Raw genomic sequence first — 20,723 nt, 5'->3', positions numbered from 1 at the left:
GGGAATGTAACTTACTTAAGCTAACTAAATGAGTGCTTTACACCAATATCAAAAATATTTTCTGAGAAGTTAATAAAACTAATTCATTTGTGAAAATACATGCCATGTTTCCAAGGAATAAAATATTCACTAGTAGAATTTTACTGATTGGGGCGCCTGGGTGGCTCAGTCGTTAAGTGTCTGCCTTTGGTTCAGGTCATGATCTCAGGGTCCTGGGATCAAGCCCCGCATCGGGCTCCCTGCTCCGCAGGAAGCCTGCTTCTCCCTCTCCCCCTCCCTCTGCTTGTGTTCACTCTCTCGCTGTGTCTCTCTCTGTCAAGTGAATAAATAAAATGTTTAAAAAAAAAATTTTACTAATTCAAGACATGACCAATATGTCCTAGTTTAGTGAAGGTAGGGAAATGGAAAAAAATCCACTGTGTGTGTTACCCAAGATACATTATAAAATGTGTACTTTTGCATATCAGATGAAGATAAATAAGGGAGGAAAACCAAAGAGTAGAATAAGCTGCCTAAGTTGAAAAATTAGAAAATAGTGATTCATCAAATAAAATCTGCAAAACAGGTGCATCAGGGGTTTAAACATATCATTAGTAAGCATGATAATTTCCCTATGTCCCTTAAAAATTCCTGTAAGACATTGAGTTAAGTATTCTAAAGCCTTTATTTGTTGGAAATATAAAAACTGATAACAAAAATGTTGTACTGTGGAACTCCTCAGGAGGTATACTCAACTGTATCAGTATTTTAAAAAATCTCTTCCCAGGAAAGAATGAAGTTAACTTACCTGCTAGTATTACTAGTAGTTGCATTTAATTAGGTAAACAGTGTGAATTCAGAACAATTAATCATTTGCCATAACTGTTTATTCTTGATTCATTACTGAACTAGTTTACTGTCACTGACTATGATATAAATGAGCATTTTGTGAGTTTTTTTCTTTTTGTTTTTCTTATATTGATATCTGTACACAGCAAACTTAGTTCTTATTCCTTGCTGGACTCTGACTTTTGAAAAGTTATTTTAATAATACATTGAATTATCTATATTAACTATTTTCCTGTTTGGGGATTTACAGGTTTGTTTTGATAATACTTCAGTGAATATATTTTATGCTTTGAATTAAATTTATTATTTCCTATTCTTATATCATAAAATTATATTAAAGATGAATATATGTTCAATGAGAATTTTTTATTTAAAGAAAACTGATTTGTGAAATTTTTAATTATGCAAAAAAAAAAAAAGGAAGAAAAAAGAAAGGTTTTGCCCAGGATTCTTCAGAATCTAATCTATTTTTCATTAAAATTATTTCTATAATGTAGGTACCCCATCTGCTAAAAAACACAATTTTAAACGGGGTGTTTTGACATACAGTATGGGACACAGAAAACTGACACCTTTCATATTTTAAGGGTAATATTGCCTCGATGTAGAATAAACTTCTATTTCTCTTTTGATGTGGAATAATAAAATACTATCTTTGTATATTATATCAATTTATCTTATTCCTTAATAAGCAAGATTATAGACTTTTTCAGGTTGTTATACTTTGAGATTTTTTACTATGTGATAATTTAGGCATTATGGAGAGTGTAAGGATGAAAAATATGGAGTATGATTATGAAAATTTATTTATATATTTGAAAATATATCATTTTGCCAAGTGTGAAACAGTTATTCCATATTAATGATGGCACCATCTTTGTTATTAGTAATAATCTTGCAGGAGGAGGGAAGGGTAATCCTTGTGAAATATGCCCAAAGCATTCTTCAATAATGGTCTACTCTGAGGGAAAAGATATTACCAGAGCCTTATCTCAGTTTGGGGAGGGCATCCCTCCTTTTCCAACCCCCTCTAGGCTTCCTTTCTCAAGAGGGAGAAAAGCTATATCATGGAGAAACACCTGTGAAGGTCACAGCCCAGAGAAACAGGCCAAGTAAGAAATTGAGATTTAATTCTAAAATTATAGAATGCTTTTCCTCCCCCACACCTTACCCTCATAACCAAAACAAAAAAAGAAAAAAAACAACTATGCAAATATACAGATATAAAACAGGAATCCAATATAATAACAGTGAAATACAGTTGAAAGAGGCATGGACTCTGAAAGAGAAGTACTAAGGGAAGCCCAGAGTCAATAAGGGACACAAAACAAAGATAATGGAGGAACTTGAAGCTTCTGACACCTATAACAAACATCAAACACAGCTCACCTCCTGGCCAGATTAACAGATCCACATAGTAAATGCTTATTTACCTCTGTTCCTATTTCCCAATACCAAATGGTGAACTTTCAACAAAAATTAGAAGACATGCCTAAAGACAAGAAAAAACAATGTGAAAGACAAAGCACCAGAAACAGACTCAAATGTTGGAATTATCAGGTAGGGAATTTAAAATAACTGATTAATATGTTAAGAACTGTAATGGAAATAGACAATATGCAAAAAAAACATGAGTATTGTAAGCAGAGAGAAGATCTAAGGAAGTATCAAAAGCAAGTGCTAGAAGTAAAAAAAAACACTAACAAATAAATGGCTTTGATGAGTTCATCAACAGAATGGACACAGCTGAGAAAAGAATCAGTGAGGTTGAAGATAGATTAATAGGAATTGCCTAAACTGAAATGCAAAGAGAAAAAAGAATTGGGGAAGAAACCCAGAACTGAACATCAATAACTATGGGACAGTTTTTTAAAGTGTAACATATGCATAATTGGAATACCAGAAGGAGAAGGAAAAGAAGAAATATTTGAAGTAATAATGGCAGAGAATGTTACAAAATTAATGACAGACACCAAAACAGAGGCCCAGGAAGCTTAGAAAATACCAAGCAAAATAAATATCAAAATAACTACACCTAGGCACATCATATTCAAACTGCACAAAACCAGAAACTATGAAAATCTTGAAAGAAGCCATAAGAGGATGGTAAAAACCTTACCAATTAGAGGAATTATGACAGAATTATGACAGCCTTCTCATCACCCAGCAAATGAGAAGAGTGTGGAGTCAAATATTTAAGAGTTGAAAGAAAAAAAGCCACTAACCTATAATTCTGTATCCATTGAAATTATTCTTAAAAAGTGAAAGAGAAATTCTCTTTGAAACAAACAAAAACTAAGAGTATTTATTGTCAGCATACTTGTCCTATAAGAAAAGATAAAAGAAGTTCTTCAGAGAGAAGGAAAATTACTTAGGTTAGAAATTTGGATGTACATAAAGAAAGGAAAAGCATAAGGTAAGAAAAAAAGGAAGGTAAAATATTTTTTATTCTTCATTGATCTAAAACATAACTATTTAAAGTAATAGCAACAAGGTACTGAGTGATTATGGAATATGGATAAATGAGATGAAGGACAGCAGTGTCTATAAGGAATAGGAGAAAGGGTTTGGGAATACTCTGTTATAAGGTATCCACACTACAAGTGAAGCAGTATACTGCTATTTAAGGGTGGACTGAGATTAGTTAAAAATGTATATTTCAGGGCACCTGGCTGGCTCAGTTAGTAGAACATGCAACTCTTGATCTCAGGGTTGTAAGTTCAAGCCCCACATTGGGTGTAGAGCTTATTTAAAAAAATGTATACTGCAAAAAAAAAAAAAAAATGTATACTGCAAACACTGGAACAACCACTAAAATTTTTCTGAAAAGAAGAATAATTGATATGTTAAAAGAGTAGATTAAATATAATAATATAAAATGTTCATCAAAATCAGAAGAGACAGAAAAGTAGGGGGAAAACATATGCAATGGTAGAAAACAGTTACAAATATGGTAGATATTAATATAATTATGATAATAGGCACTTTAATATGAATGGTTTTTAAATACACCAATTAAAATACAGATTTTGTCCGAGTGGATAAAAAAATAAGACCCTTATATAAAAGAAAGACCTAGCTATGTATTATCTGTAAGAAACTCACTTTAAATATAAAAAATTAGATAAAAAAATAAAGGGGTTGAGAAAGATACACCATGCTATCACTAACCAAAAGGAAATTGGAGTAACTATATTAATTTCAGACAAAGTAGATTTCAGAACAAGGAAAATTATAAGGGATAAAAAGGGACATTACATAATGATTTGGTGGTCAATTCTGCAAGAATACTTAACAATCCTAAATATTGCACTGAACAAGAGTGTCAAAATACATGAGGCAAAAACTGATAGAATTGAAGATATAGAAAAAGCCACTATAATTGGAGATTTTAACACCCCTCTTAAGCAGAAAACCAGTAAGTACGTAGATAATTGAACAACACTGTCAGTCAACTTGATTTAATTAACATTTATAGACAGTTCCATTCAACCACATCAGAATATACATTCTTCTCCAGCTTGTGTGGAGCATTCACCAAGATAGGTCACATTCTGGGCCATAAACCTCACCTTACCATGTTTGAAAAAATAGTACTCGTGCAAAGTATATTCTCAGATCACAGTGGAATTAAACTAGAAACTGATAACAGAAATTAAGCTGGAAAAATCCCAAATATAGAAGTTAATTAAAGAATGTAATTTTAAATAACATATGGGTCAAAGAAGAAGTCTCGAGAAATTTTAAAATAATTTAAATGATAATGAAAATACAATTTATCACAATTTGCGGGATTTAGCAAAAGCAGTGCTTATCAAGCAGCTTATAACCTTAAATGCATATGCAGGAAAAGGAGAAATATCTAAAATCAGTAACATGAGTTTCTACCTTAGGAAAGTAGAAAAAGAAAAACAATTTAAGCCCAATGTGAGAAAAATTGTTTTTAAAAGTTTGTTTTAGGGAAAAATCAATAAAATTGATAAGTACCTAGTGAGCCTAATAAAAAAAAAAAAGATGAAGAGCCCAAATTACCAATATCAGAAATGAAACCTTGATGATCACTATAGCCCCTATGGGCATTAAAAGGTAATAAAAGAATACTATGAAAAATTCTAGGCCCACAAATTGATAGCTCTGATGAAATGGGCCAGTTTCTTGAAGGACATAGATTATCAAAACTGACAAAAGGAGAAATAGGTAATCTTAAAAGATCTATATCTATTAAAATTGAATCAATAACTTGAAAATTAATAATTAAGAAATAATTTCTGAAAAAGCACAGGACAGATGGAATCACTAGTGAATTCTATCAGGTAAAACTCAATTATAAGATAACAAACAGGGGTGCCTGGATGGCTCAGTTGGCTAAGCATCTAATTCTTGATTTCAGCTCAGATCATGATCTCAGGGTTGTGAGATCAAGCCCCGCATCAAGCTCCATGCTGGGCATGGAGTCTGCTTAAGATTCTCTCTTTCCCTCTGCCCTTCCTCCCTGCCGCTCACACTCTCTCTGTCTCTTTCTCTCTTAAAAAAAAGAAAAAAAATCAAATTAAAAAGTGGGCAAAAGATCTGAACAGACATTTCACTAAAGATAATGATGGTAAATAAGTATATGAGAAGATGCTCAACATCATTGTCACTAGGGAATTGCAAATTAAAGTAATAATAAGATACTACTATACATCTTTTAGAATGACTAAAGTTGAGACATACACAAAACTGCCAGTTTCCAATAAGGATGCAGAACAGCAGGAACTCTTTTCATTGGTGGTAATAAAAAATGGTACAGCCACTTTGGAAAACATTTTGGCAATTTCTTGCAAAGCTGAACATAGTCTTACCATACATTCCAGCAATCACACTGCTAGGAATTTAATTTACTACACTGATTTTAAAACTATGTCCACACAAAAACCTACACATGAAAATTTACAGCTTCTATTCATTATTGCCAAAAACTGGAAGCAACCATGGTCCCTTCAGTAGGTGAATCGATAAACAGACTGTGGTATATCCATATGATAGTTTATTATTCAGTGATAAAAAGAAATAAGCCATAAAGCCACAGAAAGACATGCATGAATTTTAAATGCATATTGCTAAGTGGTAGAAGCAGTCTGAAAAGTCTGCATGGAGTATGACTCCAATTTTGACACCATGGAAAAGGCAAAACTCTAGCAATGATAAAAAGTTCAGTAGGTACCAATGATCCGGGAAGCACAGGATATTTACAAAGGTGGTAAACTATTCTGTATGATAATGTAATTGTGGTTACATGACATTATGCACTTGTCCAAACCCATAGTGCCTTAGTACAGAGTAAATCTTAATGTATGTAATTTTTTTATATAGGTAATTTTTAAAAACATCATTTAGAAAATTGAGGAATCCCAGAATGAAATTCAGACTGTGACAAAACAATCTAACTGTATTACAAACTTATGAAACCACCTTACTGAAGATGAGGCAAAAGGTGCTGACCTAAGTAAATTTGGACATAAGTGAAATCTGTAAGAGTAGAGGCAAAAGAAACTGTGTAGTAGTGTACTCTGGTTGATAAAGTTGTTTCCCATGGGGATAAAGTTATTAACTATACCAGGTTAACAATTCTGATATTGCCACATGTGTATACTGAAATTGAACTAGTAAGTAAATGAATGGTGGATGGTGGAAGCCAGGTTTCTCACTGTTGGAGTGGGAGTTTTCAAGTAAGCAAGGGGGAGTAAAATGAATCATGCAGTAATGAATTAGAGTTGGAGATACTAGGAAGAACTCATCTTTACCTCATTATAGACACAGATGATTACATGTAGAAATACTTACAGATATGGGTATATACACATTTGTATACACATATATTTCTTTGCTCCATCAGCTGAGAAGGCCTAGAGGCAACAACACTCCAGTAGCAACAAGCTCACCTAGTTCCCAGATCTTGGTTTCTAATACCATTGTCCAGTAAAAGGAACTAGGGCTCCTTGGAGAAATGGCTGATTCTAGGATTGGAGCAGGAAGTATACAAAATGTGCATGGGCCATTTTGTAGTGTTAGAAAGTAAGGGTTCAGACATACATGCATGTGTGCATGTGCTCATACAAACATACGATTGTATATAAATGGGACATAGGAGGCAATTGAAAGAGTTTACAATGGCCAAAGCTTGAATAATTTGGGCAAAAAAATGAATAACATAGTATTGGATTATAGCTCAAAATATAAAGTAAATATCCATGAGTCCATACTGAATGTAAATAAATGATTGAATGAATAAATCGGGGAGAAGAGACACATTGTTCAGGCGAAGGAATTCCACTTTGTCTTCAAGAAATTAGAGTATAACTCCTTATTCTTTAAGTGACTTCATTCCAACAAGTACAGTATGGATGAGGGGGATGGGAGTAACTACAGTGGAGGCACTTGAAAAATACTACCTAAACCAGGTGACAAGGATAGCATCCACAGTGATAAGTCATGTTGATAATATATATCCTGAATATGGTGTGATATAAATGGCACTTTACTTGTATTTCCTCAGTAGCCCATAACCCCAGCTAATCATGAAAAACAAAAAAAAAACAAAAACAAAAACACTAATTGAGGAACACTCTACCACATACTTGACCAATACTCAAAATTATCAAGGTCATCAAAACAAGGAAAATCTGAGAAAGAGTCTAAGGAAACATGAGTCATGACAGCCAAGAGGAGCCAAAGGAGACATGACTACTAAATGTAATGTAGTATCCTGGATGGGATCCTGGAACAGGAAAGGGACATTAGATTAAAGCTAAGGAAACTATGGACCTTGGTTAACAATAATGTATCAACATTGGCTCATTAATTGTACAAATTTACCATACTAATGTGAGATGTTAATAATAGTTGAAACTGGGTGTTGGATATATGGCAACCCTATAGTATCTTCACAATTTTTCTGTAAATCTAAAACTGTTCTAAAATTAAAAGTTTATTTTACCAAAAGTTCCATTTTATATAGGTCTTAAAATTCAAATTATCTATTTTGTCAGGAAGTATCAAGTTGCTGGGGATTTGGAATGGAAAGAAGGAAAGATTATGAAGAGGCATGAGAAAAGTTCATTATCTTGATTGTGGTTATGGTTTCACAGTTGTATTTATATGTCAAAACATCAAATTCTACACTTTGAATATTTGCAGTTTATTGTATGTCAGTTATATTCATGAAAGCTTTTTTAACAAATAGGGAACAAACAGGAAAGAAATAAAACAATAGACCTAGAGGGGCGCCTGGGTGGCTCAGTCGTTAAGCATCTGCCTTCGGCTCAGGTCATGATCCCAGGGTCCTGGGATCGAGCCCCGCATCAGGCTCCATGCTCCACAGGAAGCCTGCTTCTCCCTCTCCCACTCCCCCTGCTTGTGTTCCCTCTCTTGCTGTGTCTCTGTCAAATAAATAAATAAAATCTTTAAAACAAAAAAAAAATAGACCTAGAACCAATTATATCAATAATTACAGCAAATGTAAATGATTTAAACAAGACTCAGCTACGTGTTGTAACAAGAAGTCAACTTTAAATATACTGATACAGTGTTTAAAAGCAAAAGAATAGGGGGAAAGATATGCAATACAAACACTGCTCAGCAAAATTTGTGTTGGCTGTATTAATATCATACACAGTCTACTTCAAGAAAATTAGCCAGGATTAAGAGGGGACATTTATAATGCTAAAAGTGTCTATTCAGTAAGAAGACAAAACAATCCTAAGTATATATATACCTAAAAACAGAGCTTCAAAACACATGAAGCAAAATTAATATAACTGAAAAGAGAGAAATAGAAAAATCTACAAAGTTGAAGACTTCTATAATCTCTCAGTAATCTATAGAACAATTAAACCAAAAATTTGAAAGAATATAGAAGATTGGAACAACACCATCAGTCAAATTGACTTAATTGATATTTATGATATACTTAACAACTATAGAAGACACTGTTTTCAAATGTTCATGGAACATTCACCATCAAAGACCATATTCTTGGTCATAAGACAACACTTAAAAAGTTTAAAAGAATTAAAAATCAAGTTCTCTGACCATAATGGAATTAATTAGAAATCAATAACAGAGGGGTACCTGGGTGGCTCAGTCAGTTAAGCCTCCGACTCTTGGTTTCAGCTCAGGTCATGATCTCTGGGTCATGGGATCCAGCCATGTGTCAGGCTGTGCTCTCAGCATGGAGTCTGCTTGAGATTCTCTCCCTCTCCCTCCCCCTTTGCCCCCACTTGTGCACTTGCTCTCTCTAAAATAAAGAAATAAATAAAATCTTTTTTTTTTTTTTTTAAAGAAATCAATAACAGAAAGGTACCAGGGAAAATTCTCAGATACTTGGAAATTTAAATGACACACTTCTAAATAATCTTGGTCAAAGATAAAGTCTTAAGGGAAATTAGAAAATATTTTGAACTGAATGAGAATGAAAATACAATATGTTAAAATTTGTGAGATACACTTAAATCATTGTTCAGAAGGAAATGTATAGAGTTGAGTTTATATATTAGAGAAGGAGAAAAGTCTTAATAAAATTATCTAAGTTTTCACATTATGAAATTAGAAAAAGAGCAAAATAAACCCCAAAAAAGTAGAAGGAAATAAAAAATAGCAGGAATCAATAAAATTGAAAACAGATAGAGAAAATCAATGAAAATAAGAGGTGGTTTTTTTGAATCCTTTAGCCAGATTTACCAAAAAAAGGAAAGTAGGCAAATTACCACTATCAGAAACAAAGGAGGGGCTATAACTACAGATGCTACAGACATTAAAAGTGTAATAAGGGGAGATTAGAAATAACTCTATTCACATTAATTTGACAACTTAGTTGAAATAGACCATTTTGTGAAAAACAAACTACCAGTATTCCCTGGAGATGAAATAGACAACTGAATAGTACCATATCACTGAAGAAATTTAATTGGTATTTGTAAACTTTCAAAAAAGAACTCCTGGTCCAGATAGTTTTCCTGACAAATTCTACCAAATATATATCACTTTTCTGAAGTCTCTTCTAGAAAATAGGAGAGAGAATACCTCTCAACATACTTTATGAGGTCATCCTTAACCTGGTATCAAAATCATTCAAAAATAGTAATGAAAAGAAAATTTGAAAATAATATTTCTTGTAAACATACACACAAAGTATTAGTAAAGTGAATCCAGCAATATATAAAAAGAATAGTACACCAAGACCAAGAGGTGGTAATCCTGGGGATTCAAGACTGGTTCAATATTTGAAAATTAATCATTAACTGTAATCTATCATATTAGCTGACTAAAGAAGTAAAACCATATGATCATACCAATACATGCTGAAAAAGCATTAGGTAAAATTCAACATCCCTCTAAGATAAAAAATACCCAGTTAACTAGTAATACAAAGGAAATTCCTTATCTCGATAAGGGGCAATTACAAAAAATGTCCACAGCTGACATCATAATAAATGATGAAAAACTAAAAGCTTTCTAAGATTGGGAATAGGGCAAGGATCCATCTTGATACTCTTGTCCAACATTATTACTGAAAGCCCTAGAGATAAAACAGACTACATCTGTTCAAAGATGACATGATTGCCTACATAGAAAATCCTAAGAACTCTACAAAAAGACTCCTAAAACTAGTAAGTGTGCTTAGCAAGATTGCAACATACAAGGTTAAAATATACAGACATTTCTGTATACTAGCAATGAACAATTGTAAACATTTTTAAAGTACCATTTACAATAACTCCAATTTAAAAAATAATATGTAGGTATAACTCTTAATATTTTCAGGATCTTTATGCTCAAGACTATAAAACACTGATGAAAGAAATCAAAGACCCAAGTAAATGAAGAGATACACTATGATCATGGATTGAAAGACTCAATATATTTAGATGTCATTTCTCTCAATAAAAACAATCTTAATAAAGTCCCAGCAAGATTATTTTTGTAGACATAGATAATCTTAAAATACATATGGAAAGGTTAAGGAACTCTAATAGTCAAAACAATTAAGAAAAAGAAAAAAATATTGGAATATTTACACTGTAAGATTTAAGACTTACTAGAAAGCTATAGTAACCAACAGTGTACGGTATTGGTGCAAGAATTGACACACACACAAATCAGTGGAATATGATAGAGTCCAGAATAGACCCAGACAAATATTGTTAATTGATTTTTGACAAAGGTGCAAAGGCAATTCAGTTGTGAATGGATATATAAATTGTGGTAAATCCATACAATGGAATACTATTCAGCAATAAAAAATGAGTGAACTATTGAAACACAATGTGGATGAGCCTCAGTTGTTAACACTGTGCTAAATGAAAGAAGCAAGTCTTAAAAGGTTGAATCCATTTATAAAAGATATGAATCCATTTAAAACATTTTTTGAAAGGCAAAACCATTACCCTAAAAACTTTATTTGAATAGCAGGCAGGGGTCATGGTCATATTATTTGCCCTCTACATGGAACAAATACATTATTTATGTATCAAATATGCTTCCATGTTTTTCTTTTCTTTAACCTTGAAACTCTAAAGTACATAGTTACCCTTGGCCTTGGCATGATTGTGAATCTAAAGGTAGACAATGAAGTCACATGGCTATAAGGTGACCGACCATCTGAATGGAAACATTCTAATAGCAGATTCTTAGACTCTGAACAGTATTTCCAAGAACTAATTCCACCCTTCTGCTATTCTTTTATTCCCACTTCCCCATCCTTTTTTTTTTTTTTTTTTTAAGATTTCATTTGTTTATTTGAGACAGACAGAGAGAGGGAGCACAGAGTGAGAGGGAGAAGCAGACTATCTGCTGGGCAGGGAGCCTGATGTGGGGCTGGATCCCAGGACCCTGAGATCATGACTGACGAGCCGAAGGCAGACACTTAACTGACTGAGCCACCCAGGCGCCCCCCACTTCCCCATCCTTATTTGAAAAATACTGCTCCCCATCCTTATTCGAAAAATACTGCATTTGAAAAAATCTTTACTTCCTTTGTTAATCACTGTTGTGCAGTACAAAGGAGCTTTGATCTAGGAGCCAAAAGACTTAAGTGACTTTGGGCAAGTCACTTAATGTTTCTAAGTTTATTTTGTCATCTTAAAGTAGAGATAATAACACCTGTCCTGCCTACTTCATTTGTAAAGATCTGATGAGCCAGTGGAAACTCCCATTTTGTATGTTGTAAAGTCATTGGTAAATAAATGTAAGGTTTCACTACTATTACTAAATATAAGAAAAAAAAAACAGTATTTTGTGGTATCTTATGGTAATCACAGGAGATTCCACTCTGAAAATTGTTATAATCTCAAAAATTAATGCAAAATGAATAATAAGGACTTCATAATCTCAAAGTTGATTACTCTGGTTTTATTATCATACATTATTTAATTAAATTATTAATAGAATATAAAATATGCTATTACACCAAATTTGGAGTACAGGACTAGACATCTTAGTACAAATTAAAGTTCTGTAAATACCATCAGGATGAATAACAAGCAATATACTTCTTAAGATTAATTTCAATTATGAAGGAAAGAATTCATAGTTTTAGTAAAAGCTGTAGTTGTTTCCTTCTAGCAGTAGATGCCAGTAGAGTTCTTTTTAATAAAAATCAAGTTGCTTAAGTACTTCCATAGCAACAACTTCCTGGTCACATTACCATATATAGAAACATTACTCTGCAGACTAAAGATTCTACTTTCTATAAGGACTTTGTAACAAATGGAAACAGTTTTATTGGGGGGGGAAAAAAAGTGCAGGTTTCAAATGTAGGGTTTTCACTCATCTAGTGAGGCTTACTTCCTCCTCCTCCTTTTTCTTCTACTTACTTTCTGTAATAGCCTTATGCATTGTTTTAAATATCTTAGTGTTCTAGTTAGGAATCTGGAATATATGTGCTAAGCTTAAGCAACGTTGAATATGCCTGCCTAACATGTTAAAAATCAATATGGTAGGGCTGAAATGTTAGGATTAGTTCATGCATTTGGTAAGGGAATACCATGAGTGCAATATTTTGGGAAGGTTAATGTGTCAGAGATGAGTGATTGAAAAAAATGACTGGAAGCAGGGAAAACAAATAATTTTAGAAATCCACATTTGCACATTATAAAAATGAAACCCAAAGAATGAACAAAATTAAGTAACTGACTGAATATAGAGAAAAAGAGTTCAATGACATTGCATAATTAAAAACATTTTCAAATATTTGATGATTTTACTTAGACCTTTAATCTATTAAAAATGAATGCTTTCTTCGACATATTTATTGAGTATGTAATATATACATTACATTTATGAATTCAAGTAATGTAATTTGAGACATAAATTTATAAACAGCAAGTTTTAACATAAAAGTTTAAATCAGTGGAGAAAGGAGAGAGCAATTTATTTTCCAGGAAATATGTGGGAAAATTCAGTGAAGAGGTGACACTTGGAGTGAGCCTCAAGAATGAATAGAATATCTGTCAAGAAAGCAAGACAGAGAATTAAGGAATTTCATCTACTTCTGCCCCTATAGTCCTTCCATGCTCTGTAGAGGTTTATTAAAGACTGCAGACACTTTTTCAGTGTCTGTTTTGTGTAAAGCACTGTCAGATGTTAATAAATATTATCTATTCTTATACACACACATTTACAAAGAAAGCTCAAAGTTGATTACTCTGGTTTTATTATCATACATTATTTAATTAAATTATTAGAACTACCCTGTAACCAGTATACAGGTACAACTGCTCTTCAGAAATTGGAAGGTTTTGCTAGCCGATTATTTCATAGACATTCTAAAAGTACTGCACATGACCAGAAAAATGCTCTGGAAAATGACAGCCTTCATTTCTCTGAACATACTGCTTTATGGGACAGATCAAGCTTCTGTGTAAGAACTTGTGTGTTAGCTTCTGTGTAAGAACAAATTTTAAAAGCTTAGTATTATAGATACTGTTCCCTGTTTGGTTACATTGATACTAATTTTGTTACACAAAACAAAATGTACATAACAGAGCTGTTACTTGGAAAAATTCATAAGTCCATTTTGTGTGTGTGTGTTGTCCTAAACTGATTATATTATTGTTCCAATTTATTCTGTTTATTATTATTGTTCCTATTCTATTTGTCAAGCAGTTGGCAGGAAATCTGGACTAAGATATTTTTAGGTAGATCCTCTTTCTCCCAAGGAGAAAAGCATATAGATTTCTCATCCTTTAATTAGTGTCAGAAGGCAAGTAGTCAAAATCATCATTAAATGTCACAGGTTACTTTTTTCCTTCAAATGGATAATGGCAATTTTACTTACTTTTAATCAAAACAGTTGTTTTTAAGTCAGACCTAAAGTTAGGGATCAGGGAAACAGTAGTGCTCAGTGTTAAGTTTTACAAATTAACATGTTTTAGTAAACTAGAAGGAAGTTTTTTCTCAGTTGAAATGTTTTGCTGTGGCTGATTTTATATAACTTTAAATCTTATATTTTGTTCCTTTTTTACATATTTTAGAATTTTTTTAAAAGATTTTTTATTTATTTATTTGACAGAGAGCACAAGTAGGCAGAGTGTTTTAAAATGTACTGCTGATAGACACTTGTCAGCAGATTGTAAGTTTGATAAGCAGTACTCACATACTACGTTTTTGTAGTTCCTGTATATTTTAGACTTAAGTCAGTGAGTTAGCAACATTCGGTTCTTTTTTTTAAGTGCTAGTTCAGATTTTTCTTAGTTAAAAGATGTTATAAAGTTGTTTTGCAAGAGCTTTTAATATTCATTTTATACAAGTTTTCAGTGAAAAGTTAACTGCTTATAAGGATTCATAAAATCTGTACATTAGCTGATTTCCTGGAAAAAAACACAGCCTTTTTAACATACTATTTGGAGAGTGGTTTGGCCTTAATTGTTTGCATAGGGTTGTAATACATGTTTAACTAGTTTTCTTTTTTTAAAAGTTTTTTTCAGTCTATATATAAAGTCTTATCTTTAATGTTCTCATTAATATTAAACACTCTTAAGCATAAAACCTTTTAGGCTGATATTGCAAGTCTTTAAAATCCCCATCTCTAGTTGAGATGAAGGGTTTGCTAAGAAAGGCTCAGTAATGTACTGTTTTATATTAACAGGAAACAGAACAGCAGTAGTGGTTTGAATACCCTGCAAACAGGAAGTTTGACACATGCATAGCTCTTAGCTTCTGTGTAAGAACTTGTTGAGCTCCTTCTGGAAATATTTTCAGTTACTTTAAGTAAAGTGTAAATGCATATGAATGGCAGCTTATAAAGAACTACCCTGTAACCAGTATACAGGTACAACTGCTCTTCAGAAATTGGAAGGTTTTGCTAGCCGATTATTTCATAGACATTCTAAAAGTACTGCACATGACCAGAAAACTGCTCTGGAAAATGACAGCCTTCATTTCTCTGAACATACTGCTTTATGGGACAGATCAAGTAAGTTTTTTTTTTAATGATACATTTTAACTAGAAGCTAAAATACTAATTGGAATTTTAGAATCAAGCATAAAGAACAATGTTTTGTTTGTCTTTTTATGATTTACACAAGGACATTTTGCAGGATGAAGTTGCAAAATTCCACAAAAACTTGATTATAAGTTGAACTGAATCGTGTAGTTCATTGTTTTGTTTTATATGTGACCATTAAGTCACATATCAGTAGGAAATTTTCTACAGAATTCTTATATCATTTCTAGTGTATATTACTGTTTGTTTTTATTTTTTGTTCTTATATAAAAGTGAAAAGTCTAAATTTTAGAAACAAATTTCAGTTTATTTTTTTAAAAAATTTTTGGATTTATAAGCCTTAAAATTTAAAAGGGCAGAAGACTCTTGAATTTATAATTAAAGTTCTATTATGTTTACCATTTTTTATTTTTAAACACCTGTGTGAAAGTTACTTCAGTTTTTTTACAAGCAGGATTTCTAACATGAAGGCATAGTATAATTACTCTATGTGAAATCTTATATTTATAACATTATAAATATCAAAAGCTTTTATAATTATATTTTATGTTATTTATAATTACGGTAAAGGAGGAAAAAGTTGTTTATGCATACATCACATTCTTTCCAGGCATGTTAAAATGTTTGGATTTGCTGCTTTGCTAAAATGGTGACATGTAACCATTTTTGGTGACGTGCACTTTAAAAGATAAATTTCACATATAAACAATACCAGTGCCTCCATTCCACATCTCACCTTGGACCCTCCCCAAGGTATTTTTGTCATTGTGACTAAAGAACAATAGAATTACCCTTGGTACCTTTGCCCTTTTTGATGTGTTTGATAATCAAATAGCACGAGGTTTTGCCTTTTTCTGTTTATATATTCCATAGCAGTTTAAAACTCAGTTTAAAAAACAAAACAAACCAAGAATGGTTTACAAAATTTACTCCTTGGTTTTTACAGTACCTTCATGGTTCTATAGAAGTTTATTTGAATTATTTATTTACTGCATCAGAATTTTTTTTACCTTCTTCGAGCTGTTTTAAGGAGAAAGTAAAGAACACATATATTGTTAAAATTTTTCTTACTTAAAGGTTTTGATTGTTTATAATTAATCCTTACTGTAAAGCAGATTGATAGATGAGGAATCTCAAATATCTTCAAGTTAATGAACTATTAAATATTGGAAATAATACTACATTACTAAAATTAGCCATACAACAGAAGTTTGTTATTCATTCCACTTGTCCTGTTCTGTTAAATTGCATTCTCCTAGGTCCCTTTGGAATGTTTTTCATGCATTTTGAAGACCTTTTAATTAAGCATTCAATGAAGAATGAGGACAGTACTGAATTAGTTTCTGTTTCACTAGTACCTACTCCTCCAAATAGTGGGTATTTGTTTAGTAAGTGTATCTCAAATGAATGAATATCACAGGCCTGTAATAATTAAAAGTTATGTTTGAACTATACTGTCATTTTTAAACCATTTTTAAAAATATATGGGGCCTGTGATGTTTTCTGAAACACATTTTAAACCTAGAAATTGAAGATAACATCATGAGCATGATTTCTTTTAGAAAAAAGAGACTGATAAAATACTGTTAACATTTTTCTTTATTGTGGTAAATAAAATAAATAGTACACTTGTAACACAAGTAAAATTAGGTGCAGAACTTATAACCCTGCAAATAATGGACATGATACAAGAAATACTTAGAGTAGCTGAATGTTCATTAATCAAGTATTCTACTCTCTTTTCTCTTTCACACCCCAAAAATATCAAAAGACACAATAATTTTATATACATAATGATCAGTATAGTAAATACAAGCTCTAGTTTTTCTACTATAGTCTGGAATGTGTTGCTGTAGAGGAGAAAACACTGATACAACAGAAACAGAAGAATCCTATCATTTCAAAATTTCAAGGTTTATTTTTGTGATGAAAACACAAATTATCATTTACAGAGTGAGTTATAGAAGGAATTTTGACTATATGAAGTTTTTATGAAAATCACATTCTTCAAAGCTACTTTAAAGCATTCTACTTGCATGACTTGTTTGACAAGAAAAAGGAATGTGTTATCTCCTGATAATAAACACTCTGAATATGCTTGATCCAAAAGTGCTATTTTAAGAAATCAACTAAGCACAGAAAATACATGTAATTTTTTAAAAATTAGATTTGTGAACTATTGAGTAAAGATTAATTACCAATTTAGGCATTTATAAAATGTAACAAGTTTTAACCCAAGTTTCTTCTCTAGTGGTAGTAAATATAGGAAGAAATACAGAATAAAAGCCACATAGTAATTTCCAGGTACCTTAACTGTGTTTCATCTTTTATTATTAAATTAAGTAACAGGAATTCCTGTTTGATAACATAAATATTTAACAGCTGATTCCATCTACATGTAAGTACAAGAAGTTCAAAAGAAAAACATGGAGGAATTCTGCTTTTTGTTCTGACTTAGAATGAACAGGAGTATTGACATTCATTGAATTCTCTTTGTAGCAAGTGTATTATGGTTAGCTTTTAAATCTTCCTTTGATCATAAACGGTGTATCAAATTATACAGTGCTGAACTTGATTGAAGTTTTCACATTTTAAATCTTGGACTTTATACACTTAATGAATGTCTAATAACATTTTAAGGACTGAATAGGTGAATACCATCAAACACTTTTCTTATTCTCCTTTCCCATGAATTGACAGGCTATTTTTCTGGTAGATACAAATCCATATGAGTGAATTTTTTTTTTTTTTTTTTTTTAAAGATTTTATTTATTTATTTGAGAGAGAGAATGAAAGAGAGAGAGCACAAGAGGGGGGAGGGTCAGAGGGAGAAGCAGACTCCCTGCCGAGCAGGGAGCCCGATGCGGGACTCGATCCCGGGACTCCAGGATCATGACCTGAGCCGAAGGCAGTCGCTTAACCAACTGAGCCACCCAGGCGCCCCCATATGAGTGAATTTTAGATTTAAATACCATATTAAACAAATAAGCAATTTTGTATATGGATTTCTTCAGGTAGAATTAGATAGCTAACGTGGGTTATCAGACCTCTTTATCTAGTCAGTTTTACCTTTCCAAAGCTCATACAGTCTTTAAGACAATTCACTTTATGTTTCTTTCTTTTTTTCTTAAAGATTTATTTATTTATTTTAGAGAGGGCCAGGGAGGGGCAGAGGGAGAGGGAGAGAGAGAGAGAAATCTCACGCAGACTCTGTACTGAGTGTGGAACCCAATGTGGGGCTGGATCTCACAACCCTGAGATCATGTCATGAATCGAAATCAGGAGTCAGACACTTAACCAACTGAGCCACCCAGATACCCCTTTCATGTTTATTTCTTAGGCCACTGAATCTGTGTGATTTTAACTTCCTTTTTTTTTTTCATTGTAACTTCTATCCTAGAAGACCATCCACATTATCCTTTTATCTGCTTTTTCCATCAGCAGCTATTCCATAAGCTTCTTGGTAGTAATCCATTTTTAGTCATTTGGCAAATTTTTTGAGAATTTACGTATCATAATCTATAAATGGTCTCTGGGAAAAGTAAGATCTAGTTCTTACCCTCAAAAACGGGAATAGGAAGAGCAAACATAACAAACAACATAATTTTAAGGTATAGTGAAATGGTTACTTAAAAATATAAGTTTACTGTGGGAGCTTAATGTAAGAAGAAATTAACATTAAGAGGAGATGGGACCTTCAAGAATATAAAGAATGAATTGAATTTTGAGACTCAGGAAAGGAAGAAAAGGTTATTTTATTATAAGAAAATAACATACACAAATATATGAAAATTTAGGATTTACTTAAAAGACATAGTAAGATATTGTCTAGAAAGGTAGTCTGTAGATCTGATCTTTGAAATCTATTATATATTCAGAATTTTGAACTACATTCTAAAAGACAGTGGGGAGCTAATCCAGTTTTTTAAAGCAGAAAATAATATATATGCAGTCTTTGTTAAAAGGGCCTAAAGAATTTTAACTAGCATAATAAAGGAAAAGTTAACTTGCTTATTCTGCAAGGAAATGTATTCGGATACTAAAGATTTTTTATTTGAGCTGGGCAGGTAATTACAACTAAGACTTTTGGTCACTGCATGACCATGGCAAATGAATAGTCAGACACTGGATTCCCTTAACAATAACAGTGCTCATTTAAGATGTTTCTTCTACCTGGAATTCCTTTTCCTTTCTTCTACCAGTGGTGAGATATGCTCGTACTTTCAGACTCTGCTCAAATATTATCTCTAACAAAATCACCAAAGCATTCTTTTCCTGTTTTTCATTCCATTAGAGTTCATAATCTCTTCCTATGTTCTCCTATCATTTTATGCTCACTTCAGTTATGGCTTATTTTATAGATTTAAAGTTATATTACATTAGCCCTTAAGTTACATATCTCCCCTATTTGACTTTGAACTCCTAGAGGGCATAAATTTGTCAATTTATTTTTGGTATTGCCAGCATAGTTCTCAATAAACACTGAGTTGTTTGTTAGATTGCTGTTAAATATCACTATGGTCTTACACTAACAAGCATTCTCTAATTTGTTCTATTATGATCTTTGCAATTTATTTCAAAGGCTTATGGTCATTAACCAAAAGCAGTAAAATGCTGACCTGAGCATGGAGAATACCACATTCCAGAGGCACTAAACTCTTCAGTGTTATCTGTGTATTTTTATCATGATTGCTTATAAGAATTTGAATAATCAGCAGAACTTATACTAAACTAATTGGAAAATTAAATAATTTAAAATTAGAAAATGTTTCCATGGGCTACTTAGCAATGCCAAGTAGTATATCAAGTGTAATAACATAAAGAGTAGCTTCTATTTGCTTGTGTTTTGCAAGAATAGCCATACTACATGGTTAGAGAAAAAAGATTAAGTATATATTCTAGGTAGTGTCTTGCTACTCAAAGTGTGTTCCCAGTCCAACAGCATTAGCATCATCTGGGAGCCTGTTAACAAAGGAAGACTCTCGGGATGCTTGGGTGGCTCACTCAGTTAAGTGTCTGCCTTTGGCTCAGGTCATGATCCCAGGGTCCTGGATCGAGTCCCACATCGGGCTCCCTGCTCAGGAGGGAGTCTGCTTCTCCCTCTCCCTACTGCTCCCCCTGCTCTTGCTCTCTCTCTCTCTGACAAATAAATAAATAAAGTCTTTAAAAAAAAAAAAAGAAAGAAAGAAAGACTCTCAGGCGCTATCAAACCTGAGTCAGTATTTTCATTTTAACAGAATTACCCAGCTGACTCATATGCACATTAAAGTTAGAGAAGCACTTTTTCCCTACTAATATTTTAATCTGATTACCAAATAATATGTCTTCATTGGAGAAAATTTGCAAACCTTAGAAAAGAACAAAGAAAAATGTAAAAAATCACACAATTCCACCAAAAGATAACCACTTCCAA

At 32.5% G+C, this 20,723-nt stretch overlaps 1 protein-coding gene across 2 annotated transcripts in view; it reads left to right on the top strand.

The window, feature by feature from the left end:
- The window catches only part of PRKACB (protein kinase cAMP-activated catalytic subunit beta), a 118,672-nt gene that overhangs the window by 37,699 nt on the left and 60,250 nt on the right, over positions 1-20,723 (top strand). Inside the window, exon 1 of one of the 2 annotated variants that reach the window (XM_032424958.1) lies at positions 15,010-15,280. The exons of the other annotated variant lie outside the window; for it this stretch is intronic. Within the exon in view, the coding sequence (XP_032280849.1) occupies positions 15,097-15,280 (184 nt within the window). The 5' untranslated portion in view covers positions 15,010-15,096. Of the gene's footprint in view, positions 1-15,009; positions 15,281-20,723 lie in introns of those variants that run through there. 2 annotated transcript variants of the gene reach the window in all.

The sequence above is a fragment of the Phoca vitulina genome, unplaced genomic scaffold, assembly GCF_004348235.1.
Source record: "Phoca vitulina isolate PV1807 unplaced genomic scaffold, GSC_HSeal_1.0 scaffold2, whole genome shotgun sequence".
NCBI classification, from domain to species: domain Eukaryota; kingdom Metazoa; phylum Chordata; class Mammalia; order Carnivora; family Phocidae; genus Phoca; species Phoca vitulina.
Note: the sequence above shows the minus strand (reverse complement) of the source record. Positions and strands in the feature narration are given on the sequence as shown.